The following is a 24036-nucleotide window of genomic DNA, read 5'->3' on the forward strand; positions in this document are numbered from 1 at the left end:
CCACCGACTGCCCGGCCCTCTCACGCTTCCAGCGTAACCGCTTTGGAATCAATTTGTGGGTTACGCAGATGACTTCGCAGCGAAGGTTACTGTCGTTTCAAATCAACTGAAAACGCTTTCTCTGGTAGCCCCGCAGTTCAAAGCCGAGGACGAAATGAGGTAGCAGGTGGCAGTCATGAAATTTGGGTCTCCAAGTCTTTTCGTAAATTTCGTAGGGGAAAGTAGACAATTACAAGTGTAGGTATTCACAAAACGGGTTGTTACGCTGAAGGCGGTCGTTGACACCAAAACAAAGTAGTGCCCAAGACGTGGATACAGACTCCACAATAGCAGGGCAAAGAAATGGAATTTGCAGACACGTACAGAACACCCAAGAATCGGGATTGAGTGGACCAGTAAGAACTGCGAAGTCCAAAATATAGGGACTACGCCAATGCGGAGGAACACATTTTGTCACGGTGTGTAAAATGTCATGTGACCTAAGAAAAGGGCGGAGCATCACGTGGCGGGTACCAGAAAGTAGGTCCGGCTCTGGAGGAGGTGTCAGAGTTCCGCACCAAGCTTACTGCAGGAGCGCCAACAGCCCATAGGCAGCGCCCTCTTGCCTGTCCACGTCAACCTCCCAAACCAAGCCCTGCTTTTTTCAGCTATGTATGCCCTTTGAGGGATCCAGGCTTCTCATCTTCAGCCTTCTATGTCCTACTCTAAAGTTGCTCTTCCATTGTTCTGCAGGGGACCCCCCTCCTATCCCGGGGGGCCTTTCCTGCCAAACAACGTTGACATAAACTTTATCCCTAAATATCCCACTTCCCCACATCCCAAACAAGACCTTCCCCCTCTGCTTCAAGGACAGGACCGATGTGAACAAGTTCCCTCTGTTTCCAAAAACGTCAGAGAAGGACCTATGGCAGCTTTGGTTTCAAAGTTATAATGCATGGTTTAAAAGAGGAAGGTGAAGAAAAGAGAAAGTTGATTACAGGTATCAGGGGAGTCGGGGGAAGAAAAACTGAGGAAAAGGAAGGGAAGGACAAGTCTGAGGAAAACCCAGACTCCCGCCCGCAGCCCGGCCCCTTGGAGCAGGAGTGAAGAAGTAGATCGGTTTTGTACAAGAGTTTTTAAAAAATCAAATCACAACAAAGTTGACTTGGCTTCTTTTGAGCCTCTGGGATCACCATGTCTGTCACTCAGACCAGTCCTGCTTCCCCACCAGACAGTTTCAGCTGCCCTGCCCGGCATCTCCGTGGACCACGTGTGCCCACGAGTGAGGCTGCTTCACAGTCCACCGGGTGTCCATCCAGACTCCATATCCGCGGGCAGAGAGGGATGGGAGGGGCAGACCCTGCCCAGGCAGTCCTCACATTGGACAGGGCAACAGACGGCATCCCAAGAGTTCACCCTCCCTTCCCCCCCACCCCAATTCAGGTGGAGGGGGAGCAGCTGTCACCAGAGCCTGTGTTGGTGAAGGTTTCGGCTCAGCACAGATCGGACGTCAGCAGTGAACCTGGAATGACAGTAACGTGCATTGGTGGAGTACCTTACAGCTGATACATTCACGACGGACCTCACTGGAGCTAGGATGGAACTGAGTACCACTTTCAAACTGTGAGACAGGCTCAATTTGAGAGAAGCCAAATGGCTAAAAACAATGTGCTCTGGAGTTAAAAGGGCCTGGCCCAATCACTAAAGTTCTGAAGGACTCTCTCTCTCTCTCTTATTTTTTTTAATAATTAAGATTCCCCCTACCTCTTTTCCTTGGGAACCCAAGTGTTGCTGGATATGGTGGTGCACCTGTAACCCAGCCAGCACTTGGAAGGATAAGCCAGGAAGCCAACTGCCAGGCCAGCACAGGCTACATAGAAAGAATTTCTCAAAACAAAAACAAAAACAAACAAACACCCCCCCCCCCCCAAAAAAAAAACTTTTTAAAAAGAAAAGAAAATCAAAATGTACATACAGGCTACTTCCCTTACCTGAGGGCATCCAGCATTGGGAGAAGGTTGAGAAGGGCTGTGTCACTGGGGTCACTGAACCAGGATTTGATAGGGATGGCATTGTCTAGGGTGGGAAAATTACAGTTGAGAAGAGGGAGAATTCAAGAGAGCCTGTGAGTTTTTCCTTAATATTATTACTTAAAAACCCATACACCTCACCCACCAAGTCATAGCCGCCTAAGTAAACCCTTCTTTCTCCTCAAATGTCAAACTGAATGATTAATAGGCTTCACAACAGTGGAGGCTAGAATTCTGGTCTACCTGCCACTGTGCCTCACTTAGAGTGAATTTGATAGGGAAGTTCCACTTATAAAACAGACACTTCAGCATTGGTACCTCACTTGAATTAGAGAAACAACTTAGATTCAGATCTGTAGTATAGCAGGGAATTCAAACTCTGGGACTAGGACCCAGGTCTTCTGCCTCCTAGCTCCTTATATTCAACCCCTCAAGGAGGAGTTAGGGGTAGAGCTAAATAGTATAGTGTTTGCCTAGGATTTAATGTGAGGCCCTGGGTCCATTTCCATATCTACTAAACTAAAGAGTCAGGTCAGACCAGCCTGTTATTTAAGGAGACCTTGTCTCAGAAATAAAAACTAATAAAATAAGCCAGGCGGTGGTGGCACATGCTTTTAATTCCAGCACTTGAGAAGCAGAGGCTGGATCTCAGTGAATTCGAGGCCAGCCTGGTCTACAGAGTGAGTTCCAGGACAGCCACTGCTGAAAAACCCTGTCTCAAAAAACCAAAATAATAATAATAATGACAATAATAATAATAAAATAAAAACTAAAATAGTCCTCAGAACCATTTCCTGGTCCTGCTAGAGCCACCACCTGTCCCCGTACCTGGGTGGCTCCTATAAGCCCCGGGGGAGTTATCCAGGATCACAATGCTGGAGAGGTCACTGTGGACCACAGAGAGGTCTTTGATGTAGCTGCCCAACTCCAAAGTGCAGTGCTGAAAAGCAGAGGATGATGTAGCATACACACACCCATCCCCACTCCCACCTCCCACCCAGGACCCAGGTAACCTGCCTCTCAAACCTGCTTCTGGCTCCTTACCTGTCTATAGTATCTCCTCTTAAGAATGCTTCTGCTATTGTCCAGTTTATCTGCCACAGCAGAGCCGTAAATTTCCATGCTTGCTGTAAACACCACAAGCTCATACCACTGGCTTACCTGAAGTAGATTGGAGAGGAATACAGATGTCATACAAAGTAATCATTCATTTAGACATGATTCTTTGCCAGCCTAGACCTTCCAGCCTTCAAGTAAATCAAATGTCTGTGAAAATACAAAATAATTTTGAACCCTCCACTAATCTTCCAAACTCGGTGTCTGAGACAACCAACACCCTCCAGAGTCAAAGATATAAACACAAAACTGCAGGATGCCTATGAAAGAATAGAATTATAAAACAGCAACAAATATACCCTGGCTACTCAAAGCCATTCCCTTACTTCCCTACAGATTCTCCTTTACAAAACTGCCCTTACCCACTGTCCTAGTTGGCTACTCCACTGATATAATTAAATATTGGCCAAAGTCAACTTGGAGAAGAAAGAATTTATGTCATCTAATAACTCCCAGATCACACTCCATCACTGAGGGAAGTCAAGGCAGGAACCTTAGAGGTAGGAACTAAAGCAGAGACCACAGAAGAATGCTGCTTACTGGCTGGCTTTCTGCGGCTTGTTCAGTGTCTTCTTACCCAACACAGGACAACCTGTCAGAGGTAGCACTGCCCTCACTAGACTGTGCAACTACCAAGTTGTCCTCTTCTCCAACCTAGGTTCTAGTTTTGCAGGTATAATTCATTACTATTTTAATGTAAACTGAATTCTTATAATACATATCTATCCTATCAGTTCTGTTCCTCTTGAGGCTCCTATTACAAATCTGAAGCAGAAAATGGGATCTTGCTGTGACAGACCTGACCATGCTGATCTGGAGGACAACTGGGGAAGCATTTGGAACTTCTGAATGCTTATTGCTTCACGGGCTATTGTGGGGAGTTCAGATGACGCTGAGAACTATGCAAAGGAGGGAAGCCTGTCTGGAAGGTTTCAGAGGGAAACCAGGACTACCAGGGCCGTTTATATAATACCTTGGATTAAGGATCACAATCTGATGCCGGGCGGTGGTGGCGCACGCCTTTAATCCCAGCACTCGGGAGGCAGAGGCAGGCGGATCTCTGTGAGTTCGAGGCCAGCCTGGTCTACAAGAGCTAGCTCCAGGACAGGCTCTAAAGCTGCAGAGAAACCCTGCCTCGAAAAACAAAAAAAAAACAAAAAAAAAAACAAACAAACAAAAAAAAAGGATCACAATCTGTGGATACAGCACCCACATCAGGCAGCTCACAATTAGCTGCCTGTAACTCCAGTTCTAGGTGCTCCAACACTAGGCCTCCATGGGCACCAGGCATGCATGTGGTACATAGACACACATGCAGGCACTCTCATATGTACCTAAAATAAAAATAAAACAATGCGTCTACAAAGAAAAACCTATGGGCCAGGCGGTGGTGGAAGTACTTCCTCAGGATTGGCACGCAGAAGTTATGGTCTAGAAATTATGGCCTAATTAAGGCTGCATCTTGGTATGTATTTCAAAGTTCTACATTGAACTACTGGTTTTAGCAGCATGAAGGCTCCAGAATTAAAGGGATCATGGAGAAAAGCTAAGGCTTGGGACTATGAAAGGCCAGGAAAGGCTACAGATGAAGGTACAGCCTCAGTTACAGTGGAAACCCCAGGACTAAGAGGCCATGAGGTGAAGCTTAGGCTTGGTACCGTGGGACAGTCAGAATTCCTGAAAAGACACTGGGAGGCAATTGCTCAAAGTGCAACCCCAGTTGCAGCAGAGACCCGAGCATGTCGTATCTGCCAGGACCATGGGATGACCAAGGAGACAGTGGCAGATGTGGAGCAGAGTTGGCTGTGTGCTACCAATGGCAGAACTGGAGCAGTAAAGCACCCAAGTTCTTTGGAGCCCTGGAGACCATAAGTGAGACCAAATGTCAGACACTGAGCTAAAAGATTCAATTTACACCACTAGATGTCGGTTTTGCTAGGATTTGATTATAACTGCCCTGGTTCTTGCCTCTTGTAATAAAAAAGTAACCTGGGTGAGAGACTTTATTACAAAATGTATGCTATGGCTCTATGAAATGAATAAATCAAAGCATCATAACCTGGTTTTAAAAAAAGAAAAAAAGTAACCTATTCCAGGCAATGGTGGCACATGCCTTTAATCCGGGGGTTGGGGGTGAGAGTGTAGGTGTTGGTCAGAGGCAGGCAGATCTCTGTGAGTTGGAGGCCAGCCTGGTCTACAGAACAAGTTCTAGGACAGCTACAGAAAACCTGCCTCAGGGATAAAAAAGTAACTTTTGTGACTTTACAGGAAGTCACACTTAACACAGTTAAGAGACTCTGAATATTTTAAAGAGAATTTTTTAAGAGCGTCAAATGGATGGAAGACTAATTTGTATCAAATTATGGCTGTCTATATCCATAGGTGTTAATATAGCCCTCAGAGAATTTTTTTTCCTCTTTTATTTCTGAAACAGAGATTCTCTGTATAACAGCTCTAGCTATCCTAGAACTTGCTTTGTAGACCAGGCTAGCCTCACAAAGATCTACCTGCCTCTGCCTCCTAAATGTTTGGATTACAGGCATGAGACACCATTGCTCAGCTGAGACTTTGAACTTTTAAGTGTTAGAATTTTTTAAAGACTGCGGGGCTTTAAGGTTATATTTTATATTAAGAAATGAATATGAGACTTGGGGGAATAAGTTACGGTTTTGGGGGCTTTTTGTTTTTGTTGCTGTTGTTGTTTTTTTGAGACAGGGTTTTATCATTTAGCGCCAGCTGTCCTGAAACTCACTTTTTAGACCAGGCTGGCCTCCAACTCACAGAGATCCGCCTGCCTCTGCTTCCCGAGTGCTGGAATTAAAGGCGTGCGCCACCACCGCCCAGCTAAAGTTATGCTTTTTAAGATTTATGTATTTGTATATAGGTATGTGTCCCTGCATAAGCTTATGGCTTTGATTTTTGTGGAGTTTGCTGTTGTTGTTGTTTTCAAATTATGTCTCTGTGGGTGTGGGTATTGTGTGTATTGAGTGTAGGTGCCCATGGATGCCACATGCATCAGATCCACTGGAGCTGGAGTTGTAAGTAACTGTGAGTCACCTGATGTGGGTCCTTGTACACACCAGGTCCTCTGAAGGAGCAGCAACTGCTATCCACCACTACCCATCTCTCCCACCCAAGACTATGGTTTTTAAAGGGACGTGTTATTTTGTCAAGTAATAATGGATAGACTGTGATGTTTGGTTTTTAATGTCAACTTGCCACAAATTAGAACCACCAAATAGACCGCTCAGCTGAAGAACTGTCCTGATTGCTTTAAGTAATGTGGGAAGACCCACCGTGAGATTTGGTAGAAACTTCTGGTAGCAGCTCAGGTAAGAAAACATGATAGAAGGAAGATAATTTGCCTCTTTCTCTGACCTTCCCTCTTGCCACCATGCTGGCTTACCCTGCTGCTGCGACTGCTTCCCTCACTAATGTTACAACCAGCATTTCCAAGCATCTATCTTCAACTAAGGACTAGCAGCTCTTCAGAAACCAGATTGGAACTGTTGGGATACCTGCCTCATGGACTGAGTAAATACCAAACTGTCAGTCAGCCTCTGGAGTATAAGACAATCTCTGGGACTGCTCCAACTGCTAGGCTACCCAGCCTCAAGAACTGAGCATCTACCAGGTTCTTAGCCCTCGGATATGAGCAACTCATTACTATTTTATTGTAAGCTAAATAATATGTATCTTTATCTTTGCATTCTATTGGTTTTGTTCCTCTAGAGAACCCTGACAAATACACCAACTTCTCACCCTCTTCTCCAAATCCCCTAAAGCCCTGAACCCCTCAACCATACTTTCATCAGGGAGCCCCCATTAGCTCACACACTCACCACTTCTAAGAAGAAATCCACATGGGGTCTTTTATGTACAAAAAAACGGACAGGATGTTTGTCTATTACCACCTGCAGAAGAACAGGGAAAAGATGAGGGATGTCCTAAGCACCACCACATTGACCTTGCCTACCACCTGCTTTCCTCCCCCTGGCTGATCCTGGTGCCAAGTCTTGCCAAGCCCTAACCCTTAAGACTGGCAAAGAGTTTATGTCTGGACACAGTAAGAGCCTCACACCTTGAGGATGAAATCGGGAGGTGTTCCAGGCCTCACCGTGGGCCGCAGGACCCCGTCATGGTGAGAGTGAATAAGTGTTTCATCCAGATCCAGCACGAGGATCTTCTTCTTCACCTGGGCTAAACCACAATGGGAAGGAATAACACCAATGACCTCAGCCCAAAGCTGGAGTCGACTTCACCTTTGGGTAGCCTTCCCATCCAACATACTCACCTAGTCGATTCCGGGACAAAGGAGATAAGGGAAGGATATCATATCGAACAGTTTGATACTGAATTACCTAAGGATAGCAAAAGAAAGAAGATGAGAACCCCTCATTAGGAAATCTTTCCAGACAACAATAATAGCAAATAGTGAACATTTATCATATACTGGACACTGTATGTAAGATTCAGGACCTAATATATAATCCTAATAGGGACAGAGGTAAAGTTCAATGGTAGAACACTTGTCTGTCTAACATGCAAGAGACTCGAGGTTCAATGCCCAGCACCATAAAAACAAAATAAAACTCAAGTAATACTACAATTATCCTTGTTTAATGGATGGTCAGAGGCAGCAAAGACTAAATACCTTCATGCCTAGAACTGCACAGCTAAACTTAATTAAAATGAAAACTCCATGAGAACATGAATTTCCTCTCAGTCATGCCTATTTTTTTCAGGACCTTAAAAACTGTAGCAAGGATAACGAGTTAACAGCAGAATGTGTCCTCTGGCCATGGTATTCTGCTACACTGAACAAAGAAACACACAGGTCCCCACCTTCACCTCAAGGGTTCTTCATGGCCATTCCTGTCATCTCTCATTGGGAACGGAGAACCTCAGCCTCTTACTGGGCAGAGAATAGGACTCCGGAAAGGAAGCCTTTGGATCCCTGATGGGAACAGTAGATGAAGGGAATCCAGGGGTTGTCAGGTCAGCTAAGTTCCTCTGGCTAGGGGCCACCACGACTATTTTAACCAGCCACCTGTCCACTTCTGTTTCCACTAGCCAAGTCACAAGTTGTAGTGAATATCCGAGAGTCTCTTTACCCTGGTACCCAGGGCAATGGAGAGACACTGTAAAGTCCCACTTGCCAACCTGACAGAACAGAGTGAAGCAAGGACTGTGAAAGGTGAACAGGGACAAGGACATCATCCCTCGTGCCTTCCAGCTCTGCTATCCAAGGCTTCCCTAGAAACTATTTCCTAATCCCCAGAGCTTCTGTGCAAGCCTGGCAATTCCCTCCTCTGCTCTTTCCTAACATACAAATGCTCTCCAGTTCGTTCCTAGGCCCTAAGCCACACACTCCCTACTTAAAAACCAAAAGGCCTTCTCTTCTTTAGTCCCAAGGCATCTGCCCTTCTTTTCTCCCTGAACCTGTGATGAGGGCTGAAACAGCTCGGGTGTCCTGCCCTGCTATCTCGGGTTGCACATGCTGGGCATGTAGGGAATGCTCCAAGTAGCTGCCAGAAAGGGCGTGGGGAAGAAACCAGACTGGAAGGGAAGGGAGGACAAAGGGCTGTTGGGTCAGTGATGTCCAGAGGAGAGCAATTTAGAAAGTAACTGGTCTTGTCTTCCAATACATGGACTAGAGCACTATTCCCAACACTCAGAAAAATAAAATGAGCTGGTAGAAGAGGGAGGATGCTCAGGACAAAGTCAGAAAGAAAGGATGAGCAGAAGTAGGCACACACAATCACAGGAATCAGCCTTGCACACCCCCAAATCTTCCATGGATCCTACCACTCTTAGGAGACTAGGTGTTCTTACAACCACGACCACCACCCCACCCTAAACCAGAGCATGGAAGAACTAGAACAGACTGCTAGGGAATGAATGCACACTCCCAAAGTAGTCAGGTCTACTGCCAGTACCACCAAAGTCTGTCTGGGGGTTCTCTTGACCTCGGCTGCCAAGGGTCACAAACAGCCCACTCATACTCCCCGAACCTGACCTTAGGAGATGTGCCCCAGGGGTGAAGAAAACATAGGGGCACATTCATCAAGTGATGTTATCTGAAATAAATTTTACCTTGGAGAAAAGTTTGAGGGCGAGAACCCAGAGACGCTTAGGTTCATCCCAACAGTCTCTACACTCCAGGTATCTCTTCCTAACTGCTAAGAGTCTCCTGGAGAAACATGCCCAACTTCAGATGCAAGCTAACAGCCAGCTAACAGCCAGGTCTTCTAACGAGACACACTCAACTTCAAAGTGCTGCCTCTTACAACGAAAGATGCTCATTATAAAAGCCTCTTTTCCGGGCCCAGGGTCTCAACAAACACGCTATAGGTGGTCAAAGACTCTTTGATGGAGTTCCTTCACAACCAAGGCTTTGCCCCAAGTTCCCATCCCCTGCTACAAATGCCCCCCTACACACACTCACCACTGACAAAGAAGCCCGGCCCTTTCACAGCAGGGTCTTTCCAGAGCCCACAGCAACAGTTCTGGCTACCAGCAAACAGGTGTTCCCTGCCTCTTGCTTTCTTTAGCAACAACTCCACCTTTCTTAAGGAGAGCACCGTTCTAGCCCCCAAGAGCTGCCAAGTGCTATCCCATCTAGGCAGATGAAAAAAGAAACCAAAACCACCACAGATCTTGGTTCTTTTCTAAGGGTCCAAATCCTCCTTAAACGTGCTCTACTTCTCCAGTGGGTAAAGTTCTGGCCAAGGCTCCCTTCCTAGGCCCCAAACAGGGGCCCAACACTATCCAAAATTCCGTGAGCACCGAGGACAGAGGTCCCCACCACTGCCAGCAGCCACACTAACTCACCGTGCGGATCTGCCTCCGCAAAAGGTAAATAAAGAAGCTCCAGAGCTTGGCGGCGAAGGCCACGAACGTGCGCAGCCCCAGCAGACACTGCGTCCGCATCATCCCGATGACCCCGGCACCGCCGGCCCCGGGGCCCCCGCGGCCCAGCTCCGCCAGCCCCCCGGGGGCAGCCCCCCGCCGCCGGGAGGGGGAACGGGGGCCCCGAGCGGCAGGAGAGGCTGCAGAGATGGGCACGGAGTGGGTGGCTCAGAAAGCCACCCCCAGGGAAGGGGAAGCCCAGCGGAACCGGGAGCTGGGGGACTGGCGAGGGCAGCCCGCTGGGGCCCACATGAGCGGGAAGTGGCACCGACGGCTTCGCGTGGGCTGCAGGCCGAAACAGGTCGGGCTAGGACAGGGTCCTCCGAGACCAGGAGGGAAGGGGATGGAGAATTGGGGGAGGGGGGTAATGGGGGAGGGGGCTAGGGAAAAGGGAGGGAGGGAGATGGGAGGGGAAGGGGGAAGCGAAGGGTGGCCCTCTGCGCAGGCGCGCTAGGGGTCTGCCCCGGGAAGAGGGCGGGCGGGGGCAGCGGCGCGCGACGGGCCACGACGACTCTTGGGACCTCTGAGCGCAGGAACAGGGAAGGAGGGGGAGGGGGAGCCGAAGGGCGCGGAGCGCTGGGCCGGAGTGGCCTCCCCCTCCCCGAGGTCGGGGTCTCTTAGCCGCTAAGGAGCGGGGCTGCAGCCTCTGCAGCTGGGCTTCCCACTCTGACAGGCGCCATTTTACCGCCCAAAGGGCTCCCTCCTCCTCTCTTCCCTCCTCCTCTTCCCCGCTGACTGTACTTCCGGTAATGACGTGTTTTCACTTCCCCGGGATTGATGTTCCTTCAACTCCTTCTGACGAGGGAGGGTAGAGTTAAGGCAAGCAGAGCGCTGAAGAGGGCTGCAGCATTGCGCACGCGCACGGGGTGATTGCTGGGCGGACCCTGGAGCGGAGCCTCTGACGGTGTGGGCGGGGCCTAGTGACGTCATTCGTCCCCAGGTTCGGACGTCTTGGGGAGTGGGGCTCGTGCGACCCCTGTCCCCATCCCTCTGACAACTGTTCCAACGGCCCCTCTCGCCCCTGTCGTAGCGCAAGAAGACTGAGGATGCCATCTCCACGGCTGTGCGCAGAGGCTCTGGAGCGGCCCCTACGAGGGCGCCCCCGCCCCGAGAACACGGAACATTTAAAAAAAAAAATAGACCCTTGGCTCCAGACTCTGGGGACCTTGAATGGCGGAAGCAATCGTAAGCGCCCCGCCTCCTTGGTCGTGACGACATCAGAAAGCGTCCGAAGACGTCAGAGATGCTGGACTCGCTGTTGGCCAGCGGTGGCTTGGTGCTCCTGAGAGGTGAGGCTTGGAGACGCCCGGGGAGCCTAGGGCCTGGCTGAAGGGGCGGAAGTCTTGAGCCGGGGATCCCTGGCTCGGGGTGGAAGTCGCGGTGGATTATGAAATCAGAGACCTCAGGGCTCTGGGATTCACACCTGCTTGGCTCTCAACAGATTCCGTGGAGTGGGAGGGGCGGAGTCTCCTAAAGGCGCTTCTCAAGAAATCTGCACTTCGGTGAGTTATCCCGTGGCTGCTCCTGGTCCTTCCCGGGAAGGGACCTGGTGCCTTCAGTCTACGACATATTTCCCTCCTCTCTGCTTTAGTGGGGAGCAGATCCACGTTCTGGGCTGTGAAGTGAGTGAGGAAGAGTTTCGCGAAGGGTTTGGCTCTGACGTCAACAGCCGGTAGGTATAATTAGAATGGGTTTCATTCGGACCGCAGTTGGTGTTGTTCTTTTTTTTCTTAAAGACTTAGTAGCTGGATAGCTGCGCGTAGCTGCGCGGAGTCCTGAGGAACACGTGTGACCAGGGCGGCGGGTGAACAGGCGGTGCAGCAGCGGGTTAATGGCACAGACACAGAAAATAGACATAAAGCTTTATTAAGAGAGAGAGAGAGAGAGAGAGAGAGGGAGAGAGAGCGAGAGAGAGAGAGAGAGAGAGAGAGAGAGAGGGGGCGCGTGTGCACACGCAAAAGGGGGCAGTGAGAAGAGAGAGAGGGAAGAGATTCAGGATGACTCCAAGAGACCAGAGGTCGCTGAGAGTGGGCGTGGAAAGGGGCGGGGACCAAAAGAATAACATTCCCGGGTATTTCTTACAATGAAAAGCAAAAAATTAGACATCACAGTTTGAAGGAATTGGGGCGGCGAATTCTCAAGACTGCTTCCGGCTGATTGTGGGCGTCGTCTTTGGGGGGGGGGGAACCCGAGAGAAGGCTGGGTGCCGGTCACATCCTGGCATAGCTGGTCTCTTTGCTTCTGACTGGTGTCTGTGGCATGGAAATGTCTGGTGTCTCTAAGGTATTGGCAGAACAAAGAACAAAGTTAAATGAAGGAAAAAAAATTTTTTTTTTTTTTTTTTTTTTTGGACCAGGGAATTGAGCGGGTATCTGACCTGTTTACGATGGATTTTTTAATTTGACTCCCTGGAACTCACAAGAACTCCTTGGGTTTGTGAAAACAGAAGTTTTAAGAGATAAATTTGTTTTGAAATTTGTTTGGTGAGGTGACCTGGTAAAACCTCAACCTGGTAAAACCTCTCAGCTGTCAAACTGTCAGAGATCCTTGAGAAGGATAAGATTTTACTTGAGTTACCGATTAAGAATGACAGAGAACTTACTTGGTTGGCACCCAGAGCTACTCTTTTTAGGTCCTCCATGGTTGCTGAAGGTTGTGCTTGACCTTTTTTATTTAGCGCAGTCCTGCCAGGCTCCAGAAGACTCTGTGGGCTAAGAAATCTGTAGGAAGACAGGCCTACCTTGACCTGAGCAGCTAGGCTGTCAATTCCAGTGATTCTGTCCACGTCTGGAGGTCTTTGGATGAAAGGCAGTTTTGCCTAATGGTCAGCGCTCGGCAGTTGAAGCAAACTGCAGGACGTTGTTTCATGCGCCGCATCTGTCTTCTTTGGAGGGAGCAGAGAGCTGCTGCTAGGAGCCAACCTGTCTCTTTTTGCTATGAAAAGTTTTTAATAATTAAATATTTAAATATCACATTCCCCAGATCTCTGAACAGTTGAGGGCTGGATTAAATATAGCTGCAGTATACTGGCTCTTAACAGGTAAGATCCAGACTTGTAAAAAGGCAGAAAGAAACTGCTGGCAATGGAAGGTTAATGTCAGAATTGACAATGGTAGAGAACAGCTTAAGGCATTTTTGTAAGACTTAAAAGTACATACCAGTTTAAAATATGAGATTTAGGATTTTGTAATCTGAAATGAGATGTAATAAACAATTATTATACATAGAGTGAACAGGAATTGAGCAACGTGGATGACTCCGATGGGCCCTATCAGAGACATACCATTTGCACAAAACACATGTAGCAGAGTTAACAGGAGAATTTTAGTGAAGACCTGGTGAAGAGGCAGGGTGAAATTGGGAGAGCTTGGTCTCAGGTCTCCAGTTCTTCAGCCGGTCCGGCACGGTCCGGGGGAACCAGGCTGGCGCCAAGCCTGGAGCCCCAGTCCCGAAATCCGGGGACACAGCCGTTGGGTTCGGCACCAATGTTGTTCTTTTTTTTCTTAAAGACTTAGTAGCTGGATAGCTGCACGTAGCTGCGCGGAGTCCTGAGGAACACGTGTGACCAGGGCGGCGGGTGAACAGGCGGTGCAGCAGCGGGTTAATGGCACAGACACAGAAAATAGACATAAAGCTTTATTAAGAGAGAGAGAGAGAGAGAGAGAGAGGGAGAGAGAGAGAGAGGGCGCGTGTGCACACGCAAAAGGGGGCAGTGAGAAGAGAGAGAGGGAAGAGATTCAGGATGACTCCAAGAGACCAGAGGTCGCTGGGAGTGGGCGTGGAAAGTGGCGGGGACCAAAAGAATAACAGTTGGGAAGGGCCGTCTTTTCCACAGAAGAATGGACTCTCGGATTGTGTGGAAATGGGATCGTATGACTTGGAACAGTAGAAGTTACAAACATGACTATCAAGGGTCTAGAGACCTTGGGCCCTGCTGACCAGCTTGACAAAGGGGTACATCACCAATGGAAAGGGACATCCTGAGGCTATTGCTCATCAACAAAAGAGAGCAGTAAATTCAGGTATCTTCTGGGGTGAACAGATATCTTGCTGTAAGAGCGTTCTGGCTTTAATGCCTGCAGGTTAGTCAACCCAGAAGCTGCCGTTTCTCCTGTAGTGATGCCATCTGTCATCAGTGCCCTTGCAGTTGCTTTGCTCTGGGACTTATTATAGGCCTCAGGACTACAGATGCAAGAATTGGATTAAGAACACAAAACAAGCCGGGCGGTGGTGGCGCACGCCTTTAATCCCAGCACTCGGGAGGCAGAGGCAGGCGGATCTCTGTGAGTTCGAGACCAGCCTGGGCTACAAGAGCTAGCTCCAGGACAGGCTCTAGAAACTACAGGGAAACCCTGTCTCGAAAAACCAAAAAAAAAAAAAAAAAAAAACACAAAACAAAGCGGAGCAGTGGTGGCACACACCTTTAATCCCAGCACTCTGGAGGCAGAGGCAGGCGCAGAGGCAGGCGGATCTCTGTGAGTTCCAGGCCATCCTGGTCTACAAGAGCTAGTTCCAGGAGAGGCTCCAAAGCTACAGAGAAACCCTGTCTCGAACCCCCCCCCCAAAAAAAAGACAAAAGACCATGCTAACTCCAAAGTATAATAGGCTAAAGTAACCTTTGAACAAAACTTTTTTTCTTTTTATTTCTTTCTCCCTTGGAAAAGGACACTCTTACAGTTTTTTAAGCAGTGATCTCATGTAGCCTAGGCTGCCCTGCAACTTACCCTGTCCCACAATAGCCTCCAGCTCTCATCGGTCCTAGCTCATCCTTCCTCCCGTGTGTTATGATTATGTTGCAAGCCACATTCAATTTATAAAGAATCTTTAATAAAATAGTGGCACAATGCCACTGTTGTAGTGTGCATCTGTAAGCCCTGCCCTGGGAAGGAAGATGCGGGCAGATCTCTGTGTGGTTGAAGCCAGCCTAGTCTGTATAGTGTATTCCAGGCCAGTCAGTTTTACATAGTGAGACTGTGTTCCTAAATAAATTATATATATATATACTATATATATAATTTATTTATAATATAATTATTAATATAATATAATTATATAACATAATAGCATAAATGTAAAACAAAATAAATATTATTTTAATGGGCTTAAATAGTTGCAGAGTTATTTAAATGATTGTGTCCTCAGGCCCCTTCCATGATTATATGATAAAAAGAAAAAATGACATTTCTTTTTTTAAAGATTTATTTTATTATGTATACAATGTTCTGCCTGCATGTCTACCTGCAGGCCAAAAGCTGAAACCAGATCTTATTAGAGATGGTTGTAAGCCACCATGTGGTTGCTGGGAATTGAACTCAGGACCTCTGGAAGAACAATCAGTGCTCTTAACCGCTCCAGCCCCATGATTTTACATTTTTTTTGGATTTTTTTTTTTTTTTGATGTTATGTGTGTGAGTGTTTTGCCTCCATGTATATATGGGTTCCATGAGCATGCCTTAGTGCCTGCAGAAATCAGAAGAGGGTGTTGGATCCTCTGGAGCTGGAGTTGTACATGGGTTGAGCTACCATCACATCAGACCCTCTACAAAAGCAACAACTGCTTTTAACTGCTGAGCCTTCTCTCCAGCCTCTCAGGACAAGATGACTTTCAAATGACTAGCATGTCTACAGTACTGAAGTGAGTGGAATCTAATTCTAAAATTGAAGTAGCAGAGAATGATACAGTATGAAGACGGACGTACCAAGCCTTTCATCCCATTTTCATGATGTGTAGAGGTTCAGGAGAAGAGGTAGTATTTTTAGCGAAAATGATCGTGAGATTTCTGATTGGACAGTGGTGGCTTCTTTTTGGTTTTTTTGTCTTTTTTTTTTTTTTTTTTTTTGATTTTTCGAGACAGGGTTTCTCTGTAATTTCTAGAGCCTGTCCTGGAACTAGCTCTTGTAGACCAGGCTGGCCTCGAACTCAGAGATCCGCCTGCCTCTGCCTCCCGAGTGCTGGGATTAAAGGCGTGCGCCACCACCGCCCGGCTAGATAGATTCTTTTTTTCAACTGTGGTCCCTTATCACCTAAGACGTTTTTATTTAATATGCAGTGTTAATGTACAAATTAAATAGTTACTGATAATAAATCACTGAGGGTAAATGAAGCTCTGTGGTAGGGCAGCATCATTTTTTATAATTTATTTATATTTTGTGTATATTGGTATTTTGCTTGTATGTATGTGTGAGAGTGTCAGACTCCCTAAAACGGGTTGTAGGTATTGAGTTACTCTAATGATGCTTAATTCATAGTCATAGAAGCCAGGCTTGCATCAGCACTAACTGCAGCATATTGACGGGCTTGTCCTAAAACCAAAGGGAGCAACAGAATAACGTATGAGAAGGCATGAGAGGTCAGGTAGATAAAGAGGTAGCTGACTGTAAAAAGGTCTTAGGGAGCACAATAGAGGTTTAGATGTTATGCCAAGGACAGTTGGGAGGAGAGTTAGTCACACCATACTCTTAGAAACACTAGTCCATTGACTACCATGTAGAGAATGTATCAAAAAAAAAAGGCAGCTTGGAAGTAGAGACTAGGCAGGAAGTTAGTGCAGATCCAGGTTCACTCACTAGGTCAATGTGTACTGAATACCAGACCAGGAGCTGTGCTGAGACAGTGGTGACAGAGCAGCGGATGAGACAGCCTGGCTCCTGCTCCAGCGAATCTTAGAAAACAATGGAAGAAATGACAGAGCACTTGTGTGTGGCAGGATCTCTAGAGGAGAGGGGGTTTTTGTTGTTTGGATTTTGTTTTGTTTTGTGTTTTTGAGACAGGGTCCAACTACATATCCCTGGCTGGCCTGAAACTCTCTATATATACCAGGCAGACCTTGAGCTCACAAAGATTTGCCTGTCTTGACCTTCTGAGTGCTAGGATTATAGACTTGCCCCACACCTACTTTGGTATGATTTTTGTTTGTTTTTGTTTTTCAAGATACGGTTTCTGTGTGTATCCCTGGCTGTCCTGGAACTCACTCTGTAGACCAGGCTGGCCTCAAACTCACAGAGGTCCGCCTGCCTCTGCCTCTGGAGTGCTGGGGTTAAAGGCGTGCACCACCATCCAGCCAAGATTTATTTTTTTAATATTGTGCATGTGTATGGGTATGTGCACATGAGTATAAGTGCCCGTGGAAGTGAGAAAAGGGGATCGGATTCCCCTGAGAGTCGAATAAGCAGTTGTGAGCCTAGTAGGAACTGAACTCCAGTCCTCCAACTCTAACCCCAGAAAGGGAGCTTGGAACAGTTGTCAAAAGAACTTTAAAGGGTAGAATTGCCAGTTAGGTGACCCTGGACAAGGTTCAAAGTCAGCCTTAGAACTTAGGTTATAGGACACCAAAGTCTGCTGTTAATCACTAAATTCTTTCAGTAGTTAGCTTTCATTAATATATAAGGTATTGGTGAGAATTAAGGGCTGGGCAGTGGTGGCACATACCTTTAATCCCAGCACTTGGGAGGCAGAGGCAGGTGGATCTCAGTGAGTTCGAGGCCAGCCTGGTCTACAGAGTGAGTTCCTAGACAGCCAAGATGGTTACGCAAAGAAACCCTGTCTCGAAGAACTAAAAAATAAATGAGAAATGAATGAATGAATGAATAAATTTGAAAAAATCAAGAAGAAATTCAAGGTTGTAACATGTCTTCCATTTTCCCTTTATAGGCTGGTTTACCATGACCTCTTTAAAGACCCTCTTAACTGGTCAAAAACTGGTGAAGCTGTCCCCGAAGGACCCCTAGGAACCTTAAGAGCCTTGTGCAGGACAGGTCCCGGCCCTGTCACCATTGCTCTTGACTCTCTCAGCTGGCTGTTGCTTCACCTTCCCTGTGTTACACTCTGTCAAACTCTGCATGCTCTGAGCCATCCAAGTGTCTCCCCAGGTGAGTTTCCTCCTTTGTTATTTCCCTCATGGAGTCACTCCTGGCAAAGAATGTCACCCCTTCCTCTCCTCTCCAACAAGAGGCGTCAGGATCTCCAGTCCGATGCTCTGCCATCTCCTTAACCTTTTGGGGGAAATTGGGGGATAGAGTGTTGGTTGTTGGAGATGTGTTTTAAGACTGTGTGTCTAGCTTGGCATGGTTGGGCACATCTTTAATCCTAGCACTCAGGAGGCAGAGGCAGGTGGATCTCTGAGTTTGAGGATAGCCTGGTCTACATAGTGAGTTCCAGAACAGCCAGAGCTTCATGGTGAGACTCTGTCTCACAAAGGAAAAAGAAGGAGCCAGGCAATGGTGTTCCATGACTTTTAATCCCTGCACTCAGAAAGCAGAGATAGGTGGATCTTTGTGAGTTTGAGGCCACTTTGGTATATACAGCTAGTTCCAGAAGAGCCAAGGCTATACAAGCACCGTCTTGAAAAACAAAAGCAAAGAAAAAAAGTTATGTGTTTCTGAGTTTGCATACCCATGTCTGGTGAGTATATGCAGGTGTGCGTGTGCAGGTTCATGTACCTCTGCAAATGGAGGCCAGAAGAGGGAACTGGTTGCCTTCTCTGTCCTTCTGTCTGTTTCTTTAAGGCATAGTCTCTCCCTGAACCTGAGACTTGAGCTGGATTATAGCCTGTACCTGGACACTGGCCTTATTGCATGAGTGCTGGGGTCCAGATCAGGTCCTTATGAGTGTGAAGTAAGAACCCTTAAGTGCTGAGCCGTCTCTCCAGCCCTGGGTGGGGTGCTTGTTTTATTGTTCTTGATTTTTTTTTTTTTTATATGGAGTCTGTAGTCAAGGGCTACTTAGAACTCTAGAGCTTCTGCCTCCCAACTCTAGAACTGCACCACCATGCCCAGGTCAAGAGAGGTATGGAGGGGGGGGGCGCTGGAGAGATGGCTCAGTGGTTAAGAACACCCCCTGCTCTTCCAAAGGTCCTGAGTTCAATTCCCAGCAATCACATGGTGGCTCACAACCATCTGTTATGAGATCTGGTGCCCTCTTCTGGCCTGCAGGCAGAGTACTGAGACTACTCTATATATAATAAATAAATCTTTAAAAAAAGAGAGAGAGGGGTATGAGGATTTTGTCTTTTTTTGCCTGCACATATGATTGTGCAGTGTGTGCATGCCTGATATCTGCAGAGGCCAAAAAAGAACACTGGATTCCATGTAACTGAGGTTTCAGGTGGTTAGTTGTGAACCAGCAGGTGGGTGCTGGGAACGGTACTCAGGTCCCCTGGAAGAGCAGCCAGTGCTCTTAACTGCAGAGTCCTCGCTCCAGCCCCAGCTGTGTTTGTCTTGTTTCGTTAGCTTCTCTTTATGCACTGGCTGTTCTGTGGGTTGTTATCTTAGTTCTCTACTGTTTTGTTTTAAATACAAAGTCTTATAGATTCCTTACAACCAGAAAATCAAAGCTGGCCTCAACGGAATATGTAGCCAAGAATGACATTAAACAACATTTTTTTTTTCATGAGAATTTTATGTGTCAACTGGGGATAGCCACCACACAATCATTTGTTTTCTGCCTTTTGATCAGGGAGGGTTTTCTTGTAACAGTCTTAGTGCAGCTAAATCCTGCTGAAGGATGTACAGGATCTGGCTGGGAGGAGAGGTTGGATCAACCTTGAGCTCTGAGGCCAAGTGTAGACCTGTACCACCATGCACAGTGTGTAAGCTGCCAGTCTACAACCCAGGGCTTCTTGGATGCCAGGCAGGCACGCTTAGTAACTGAGCTACATCTCCAGCCTCTCATTCACTTATTTTACAAATGTAAATATAGGCAATGTAAGGAACTGCTTTAAATAATAGAAAAATAAAGACTGATCCTTACAACTGAGTCATTGCCTTCTAGAAGCTTGTTCTCATCAAAGGTACAAAGAAGTAAACATGGAGAAAATGAAGCTCAGCACCCTCTTGGCCTCAGGACACCCACACACATCAATGAAAATAAACGGTTTTTTAAAAATTAGAACTGACTGTGGTGACACACACCTTTAATCCTAGCAAAGACTAGGATTTTGAGTTCAAGTCCAGCCTGGTCTATATAAATTGAAATCCTTGCCAGCCAAGGCTATCTAGTGAGACCTTATCTCAAAATAAATAAATGAAGCTGGGCAGTGGTGGCACATGCCTTTAATCCCAGCACTCAGGAGACAGAGGCAGGGGGATCTCTGTGAGTTCAAGGCTAGCCTGGTCTACAGAGTGAGTCCCAGAACAGCCAGGACAGAGAAACCTTGTCTTGAAAACTCAAATAAGTGAGTGAGCAAATAAATAAATAGATAATAAACTGTTTCAAATTGGGCAGTCCAGCAAGACAGCTAGTGGGTAAAGATGCTTGCCACCAAGTCTGAGGAGCTTTATTCAACGCCTGAGTCCCAAGTGTTGGACGAAGAAAAGATTTCTAAAAGTTAGCGTCTGATCTCTGCAAGTATGCCATGGCACATACACTATGGAAAATATACATGCATACATAAACACAAGATAAATGTAAAAAATAAAACGTGCCAGTGTTTGGCACAGTGAGTCACACTCTTAATGTGTCCAGAAAGGAAGGAAGACTACCTGATACCCACATCATACAAGCAGTTCAGTAACTGACGAGGCTAGAAGTTTGTGGACACGAGCTAAGAGTGCCTGTGTTGTGCTGAAAGGTAGAGGTCTGGTCCCCTGTCATGTCTGAATTGGATAACTAAGGTGTGGGCCAGTTAAGCACAGAGCAGTATGGTAAGATAGGAAGACTGGCCGAGGTAGGTCCAGTTACGGTAGGGCGTGGACCTCTCCTTCCTTCTCCTCACTGTTTACTCCTGGGCCTTTTACCTAATGCTGCCATGTATCTTTCATGTTCTGCATTTCTTGTCCCTATGCAGGTGCTGACCCCCTAGTAGAGCAGGTACGAGTCCTGGGCCTGCTACATGAAGAGCTTCATGGTCCTGGCCCCATGGGAGCGCTGAGCACCCTTGCTCATACAGAGGTGACTCTGAGTGGTAAAATGGACCAGACTTCAGCCTCCATCCTCTGTCGAAGGCCCCAACAACATGCAACTTACCAGGTCAGGGAGACAACACAGAAGACTGGAGATCAGCACTAAGGACCAGTGTCTTAGTCAGGGTTACTAATGCTGCTATTACAACCATAACCAAAAGCAAGTTGGTGAGGAAAGGGTTTATTTGGCTTACACTTCCATGTTGTGGTCCATCACTGAAGGAAGCCAGGCCAGCAACTCAAAACAGGGCAAAGCACCATGGGGCAGAAGCTGATGCAGAAACTATGGAGGAGAGCTGCTTACTGGCTTGCTCATCATGGCTTGCTCAGCCTGCTTATAACATGCAGAACCAACAGCCCACAAGGGACTCCCCACCCACAGTGAGCTCGGCCCTCGCCTGTCAATCATTAATTAAGAAAATACCCTACAGCTGGATCAAACAGGAGTTTTCTCAATGGAGGTTCCCTCCTTTCAGATGACTCTAGCTTATATCAAGTTGACATAAAACTAGCCAGGTCAGGCAATGTGATGGAAAGAGCAATAAAAACTGATGATGTTCACTCGGGAGGCAGAGGCAGGCGGATCTCTGTGAGTTCGAGGCCAGCCTGGTCTACAAGAGCTAGTTCCAGGACAGGCTCTAAAAAAAGCTGCAGAGAAACCCTGTCTCGAAAAACAAAAAAAAAAAAAAAAAAAAACTGATGTTCAGGGGGCTGGAGAGATGGCTCAGTGGTTAAGGGCATTGGCTGCTCTTCCAGAGGACCCAGGTTCAATTCCCAGCACCCACATCACAGCTCACAGCTGCTTTAGTTCCAGTTTCAAGGGTTTCTAACACCCTCACACAGACATGCAAGCAGGTAAAATGCACATAAAAACTGATGTTCACTTGGGAGGTAGAGGCAGGAAAATCAGGAGTTAAAGGGTCCCTGCGTTCTCTGTCATTTTCCTCATTCAGTCTTCATAGCTGTCCTGTGAAGGGATTGTTCACCCTTGCTTTTAGACTGGAAAATAAAATGCAGGCGTGTTAAAATTTAAGTCACTTAGCTAAGTATAAGTAATAAACACCAAGTAAAATACCTAGGATTTGAACTCAGGTATCTTGCTCAGCTCAAGAGTCTATTAACTAGCCAGACGTGATACATGCCTTAAATCCCAGCACTTGGGAAGCAGAGGCAGGCGGATCTCTTGAGTTTGAGGCGCAGCTGGTCTAATAGTTTCAGGACAACCAGGACTGGAGAGATCCTGTCTCCAAAAATTAAAGAGCCCGTTAACTTAGCCAATTAAGGAGGCTGTCTTTTTTGAGACAGGGTTTCTATGTAGCTTTGGAGCCTGTCCTGGAGCTAGCTCCTATAGACCAGGCTGGCCTTGAATTCCCAGAGCTTCTCCTGCCTCTGCCTTAAGGAGGCTGACTTACAGCAAATAAATGAGGGATTTCTTTTTCTTCCCTAGACTTGGTCGTTCTCCATTCTTCCTGACTTCAGCCTGGATCTCCATGAGAGGCTTCCCCTCCATTCCAAGCTACCCTCCAGTCACACAACTCAGGTATCTAAAAGTGGCAGAGCCAGAACAAGGTGTGAGCTTGCAGTCTGGCAAAAAGAAAATAAAGCTAGAGATGTTAACCAGGCAATGGCAGTGCCCATTTATAACCCTTTACTGACATACATGCCAGCCAACACCAATGAACATAAAAAATACAAATAAAAATAACAAAGGAGCCAGGCGGTGGTGGCGCATGCCTAAATCCTAGCACTCGGGAGGCAGAGGCAAGTGAAGCTCTGTGAGTTCAAGGCCAGCCTGGTCTACTGAGCAAGTTCCAGGACAGCTAGGGCTACACAGAGAAGCCCTATCTTGAAAAACCCAAATAACAAACGAATGAATGAATAAATGAGGGGGGCAGACAGTAGAAGCAAGTAGATCTTGAGGTCAAGGCCAGCCTGGTCTACAGAACTAGTTCTAGGATAGCCAGTTACACAGAGAAACTCTGTCTTTTTTGGGGGGTGGAGGGGACCTAGATATGTTGGGAGTCTGGATTGAAAAGTAGGACTGATCAGCTACAGCGCTTGTTCCTACAGGTGGATCCCACGACTCATTTGACCTTTAACCTTCACTTATCCGAAAAAGAAAGAGAAGCCAGAGACAGCCTCACTCTGCCTTTCCAGTTCAGCTCTGAAAAGTAAGGTTGGGCTGGGACCTTAGCGTCTGGATCACAGGAAGGTGGGGTGATGGCAGGTTATTGATTAACCTCAAGATTTTATAGGGGCTGAAGTCCGCCTCCAGAGACAACTCCAGGGAGTGGTTCTACCCACCTAGACACAATTCCCACCATGATACTTCTTTCCAGTAGATCTATGGTCCTGGCTGAGCCAGACCAGATGGGGAGGTGGCCCTCTTCTCCAGGTAGCAGTGCCAAAACTGTAACGTATATGGGTATGGTGAGGGCTGGTTCACAAGGGCTTAGGAAGTACCTCTTGCTCTGAGCCTGGTGTTTGGGTGTAAAGCAAGACTGGAGGATCTTTCCCTTCCAGCTCTAAGGATGGGGTTTGTTAGAGCAGTCCCTGTTCCAGGGCCTAGTGGTACTTTCAGCTCTGATTACTCTTGGAACAAGACATAGGGTGGGTTCCTAAGCAATCATCACTGTCACCTAAAAGGAACTCTCCAGACCTGACTCATCGCCACCCTCATTCATCGTTGCTTCTTCCTTCCTCAGACAGCAAGCACTGCTGCGTTCTGGCCCAGGCCAGAAAACTAGCCACATCTTCTATGAGCCAGACGCTTTCGATGATGTGGACCAAGACGACCCAGATGATGACCTAGACATTTGACTAGACAGGAGAGGAGGACTGTGGCTTAGAATCATCCTATTGTGTGCAGAGACTGGTCCCTGCCCTCCCTCTGTTGATTGTCTGTGGAGGCCCCGTCCTGTGAACCAAGGAGTAGCGTCTAATCGGGGCAGAAAGTGTAGTGAGAGTGTCGTGTATAGCATGAGAACAAGAAACCTCCCTCTTCCCATGCCTGTTTCTAATAAACCAGATAAGTGTGTGTGTGTATTAATCTAAAATGCTCCTTGGTAACTACTTGGTAGGTGTTGGGGGTAGGGTTGGT

At 47.2% G+C, this 24036-nt stretch overlaps 2 protein-coding genes across 5 annotated transcripts; one reads left to right on the forward strand and one right to left on the reverse strand.

Annotated features, from left to right (window-relative positions):
• Positions 1 to 912: 912 nt before the first annotated feature.
• Ctdnep1 (CTD nuclear envelope phosphatase 1) lies at positions 913 to 10842 on the reverse strand. Its single transcript, XM_038325556.1, has 8 exons — positions 9960 to 10842; positions 7420 to 7486; positions 7207 to 7325; positions 6968 to 7039; positions 3054 to 3170; positions 2838 to 2949; positions 1971 to 2055; positions 913 to 1501 (listed from the first exon to the last, which is right to left on the reverse strand). Exons 1-8 carry the CDS (start codon positions 10059 to 10061, stop codon positions 1441 to 1443), a joined length of 735 nt encoding a protein of 244 aa, XP_038181484.1. The 5' UTR covers positions 10062 to 10842; the 3' UTR covers positions 913 to 1440.
• Positions 10493 to 23992, forward strand: Elp5 (elongator acetyltransferase complex subunit 5). 4 transcript variants are annotated; one of them, XR_005284989.1, is made up of 9 exons: positions 10493 to 11326; positions 11479 to 11539; positions 11629 to 11709; positions 17689 to 17906; positions 20822 to 21003; positions 22384 to 22476; positions 23007 to 23107; positions 23192 to 23331; positions 23642 to 23992. XR_005284989.1 is itself a non-coding variant. In XM_038325553.1 (9 exons), the coding sequence occupies exons 2-9, from the start codon at positions 11281 to 11283 to the stop codon at positions 23754 to 23756; spliced, it is 897 nt and encodes a 298-aa protein (XP_038181481.1). In that variant the 5' UTR covers positions 10496 to 10977; positions 11068 to 11280; the 3' UTR covers positions 23757 to 23992. The 4 variants fall into 4 exon arrangements, 3 of the variants coding, with proteins under 3 accessions (XP_038181481.1, XP_038181482.1, XP_041910808.1); XM_038325553.1 differs by lacking the exon at positions 23192 to 23331 and having other exon boundaries at positions 10496 to 10977; positions 11068 to 11326; XM_038325554.1 differs by lacking the exon at positions 23192 to 23331 and having other exon boundaries at positions 10496 to 10783; positions 11068 to 11326.
• The last annotated feature ends 44 nt before the right edge of the window (positions 23993 to 24036 follow it).

This window comes from Arvicola amphibius, chromosome 4 (genome assembly GCF_903992535.2).
Source record: "Arvicola amphibius chromosome 4, mArvAmp1.2, whole genome shotgun sequence".
NCBI lineage: Eukaryota > Metazoa > Chordata > Mammalia > Rodentia > Cricetidae > Arvicola > Arvicola amphibius.

Coding starts and splice junctions, on each gene's coding strand:
- Ctdnep1 (XM_038325556.1), bottom strand. CDS start 10,061: ATGATGCGGACGCAGTGTCTGCTGGGGCTGCGCACGTTCGTGGCCTTC. Junction 7,326..7,419: donor TTTGTCCCGGAATCGACTAG/GTGAGTATGTTG, acceptor ATTGTGGTTTAG/CCCAGGTGAAGAAGAAGATC. Junction 3,171..6,967: donor TGGATTTCTTCTTAGAAGTG/GTGAGTGTGTGA, acceptor AATCTACTTCAG/GTAAGCCAGTGGTATGAGCT.
- Elp5 (XM_042054874.1), top strand. CDS start 11,281: ATGCTGGACTCGCTGTTGGCCAGCGGTGGCTTGGTGCTCCTGAGAG. Junction 17,907..20,821: donor CCATCCAAGTGTCTCCCCAG/GTGAGTTTCCTC, acceptor GTCCCTATGCAG/GTGCTGACCCCCTAGTAGAG. Junction 22,477..23,006: donor CCTCCAGTCACACAACTCAG/GTATCTAAAAGT, acceptor TTGTTCCTACAG/GTGGATCCCACGACTCATTT.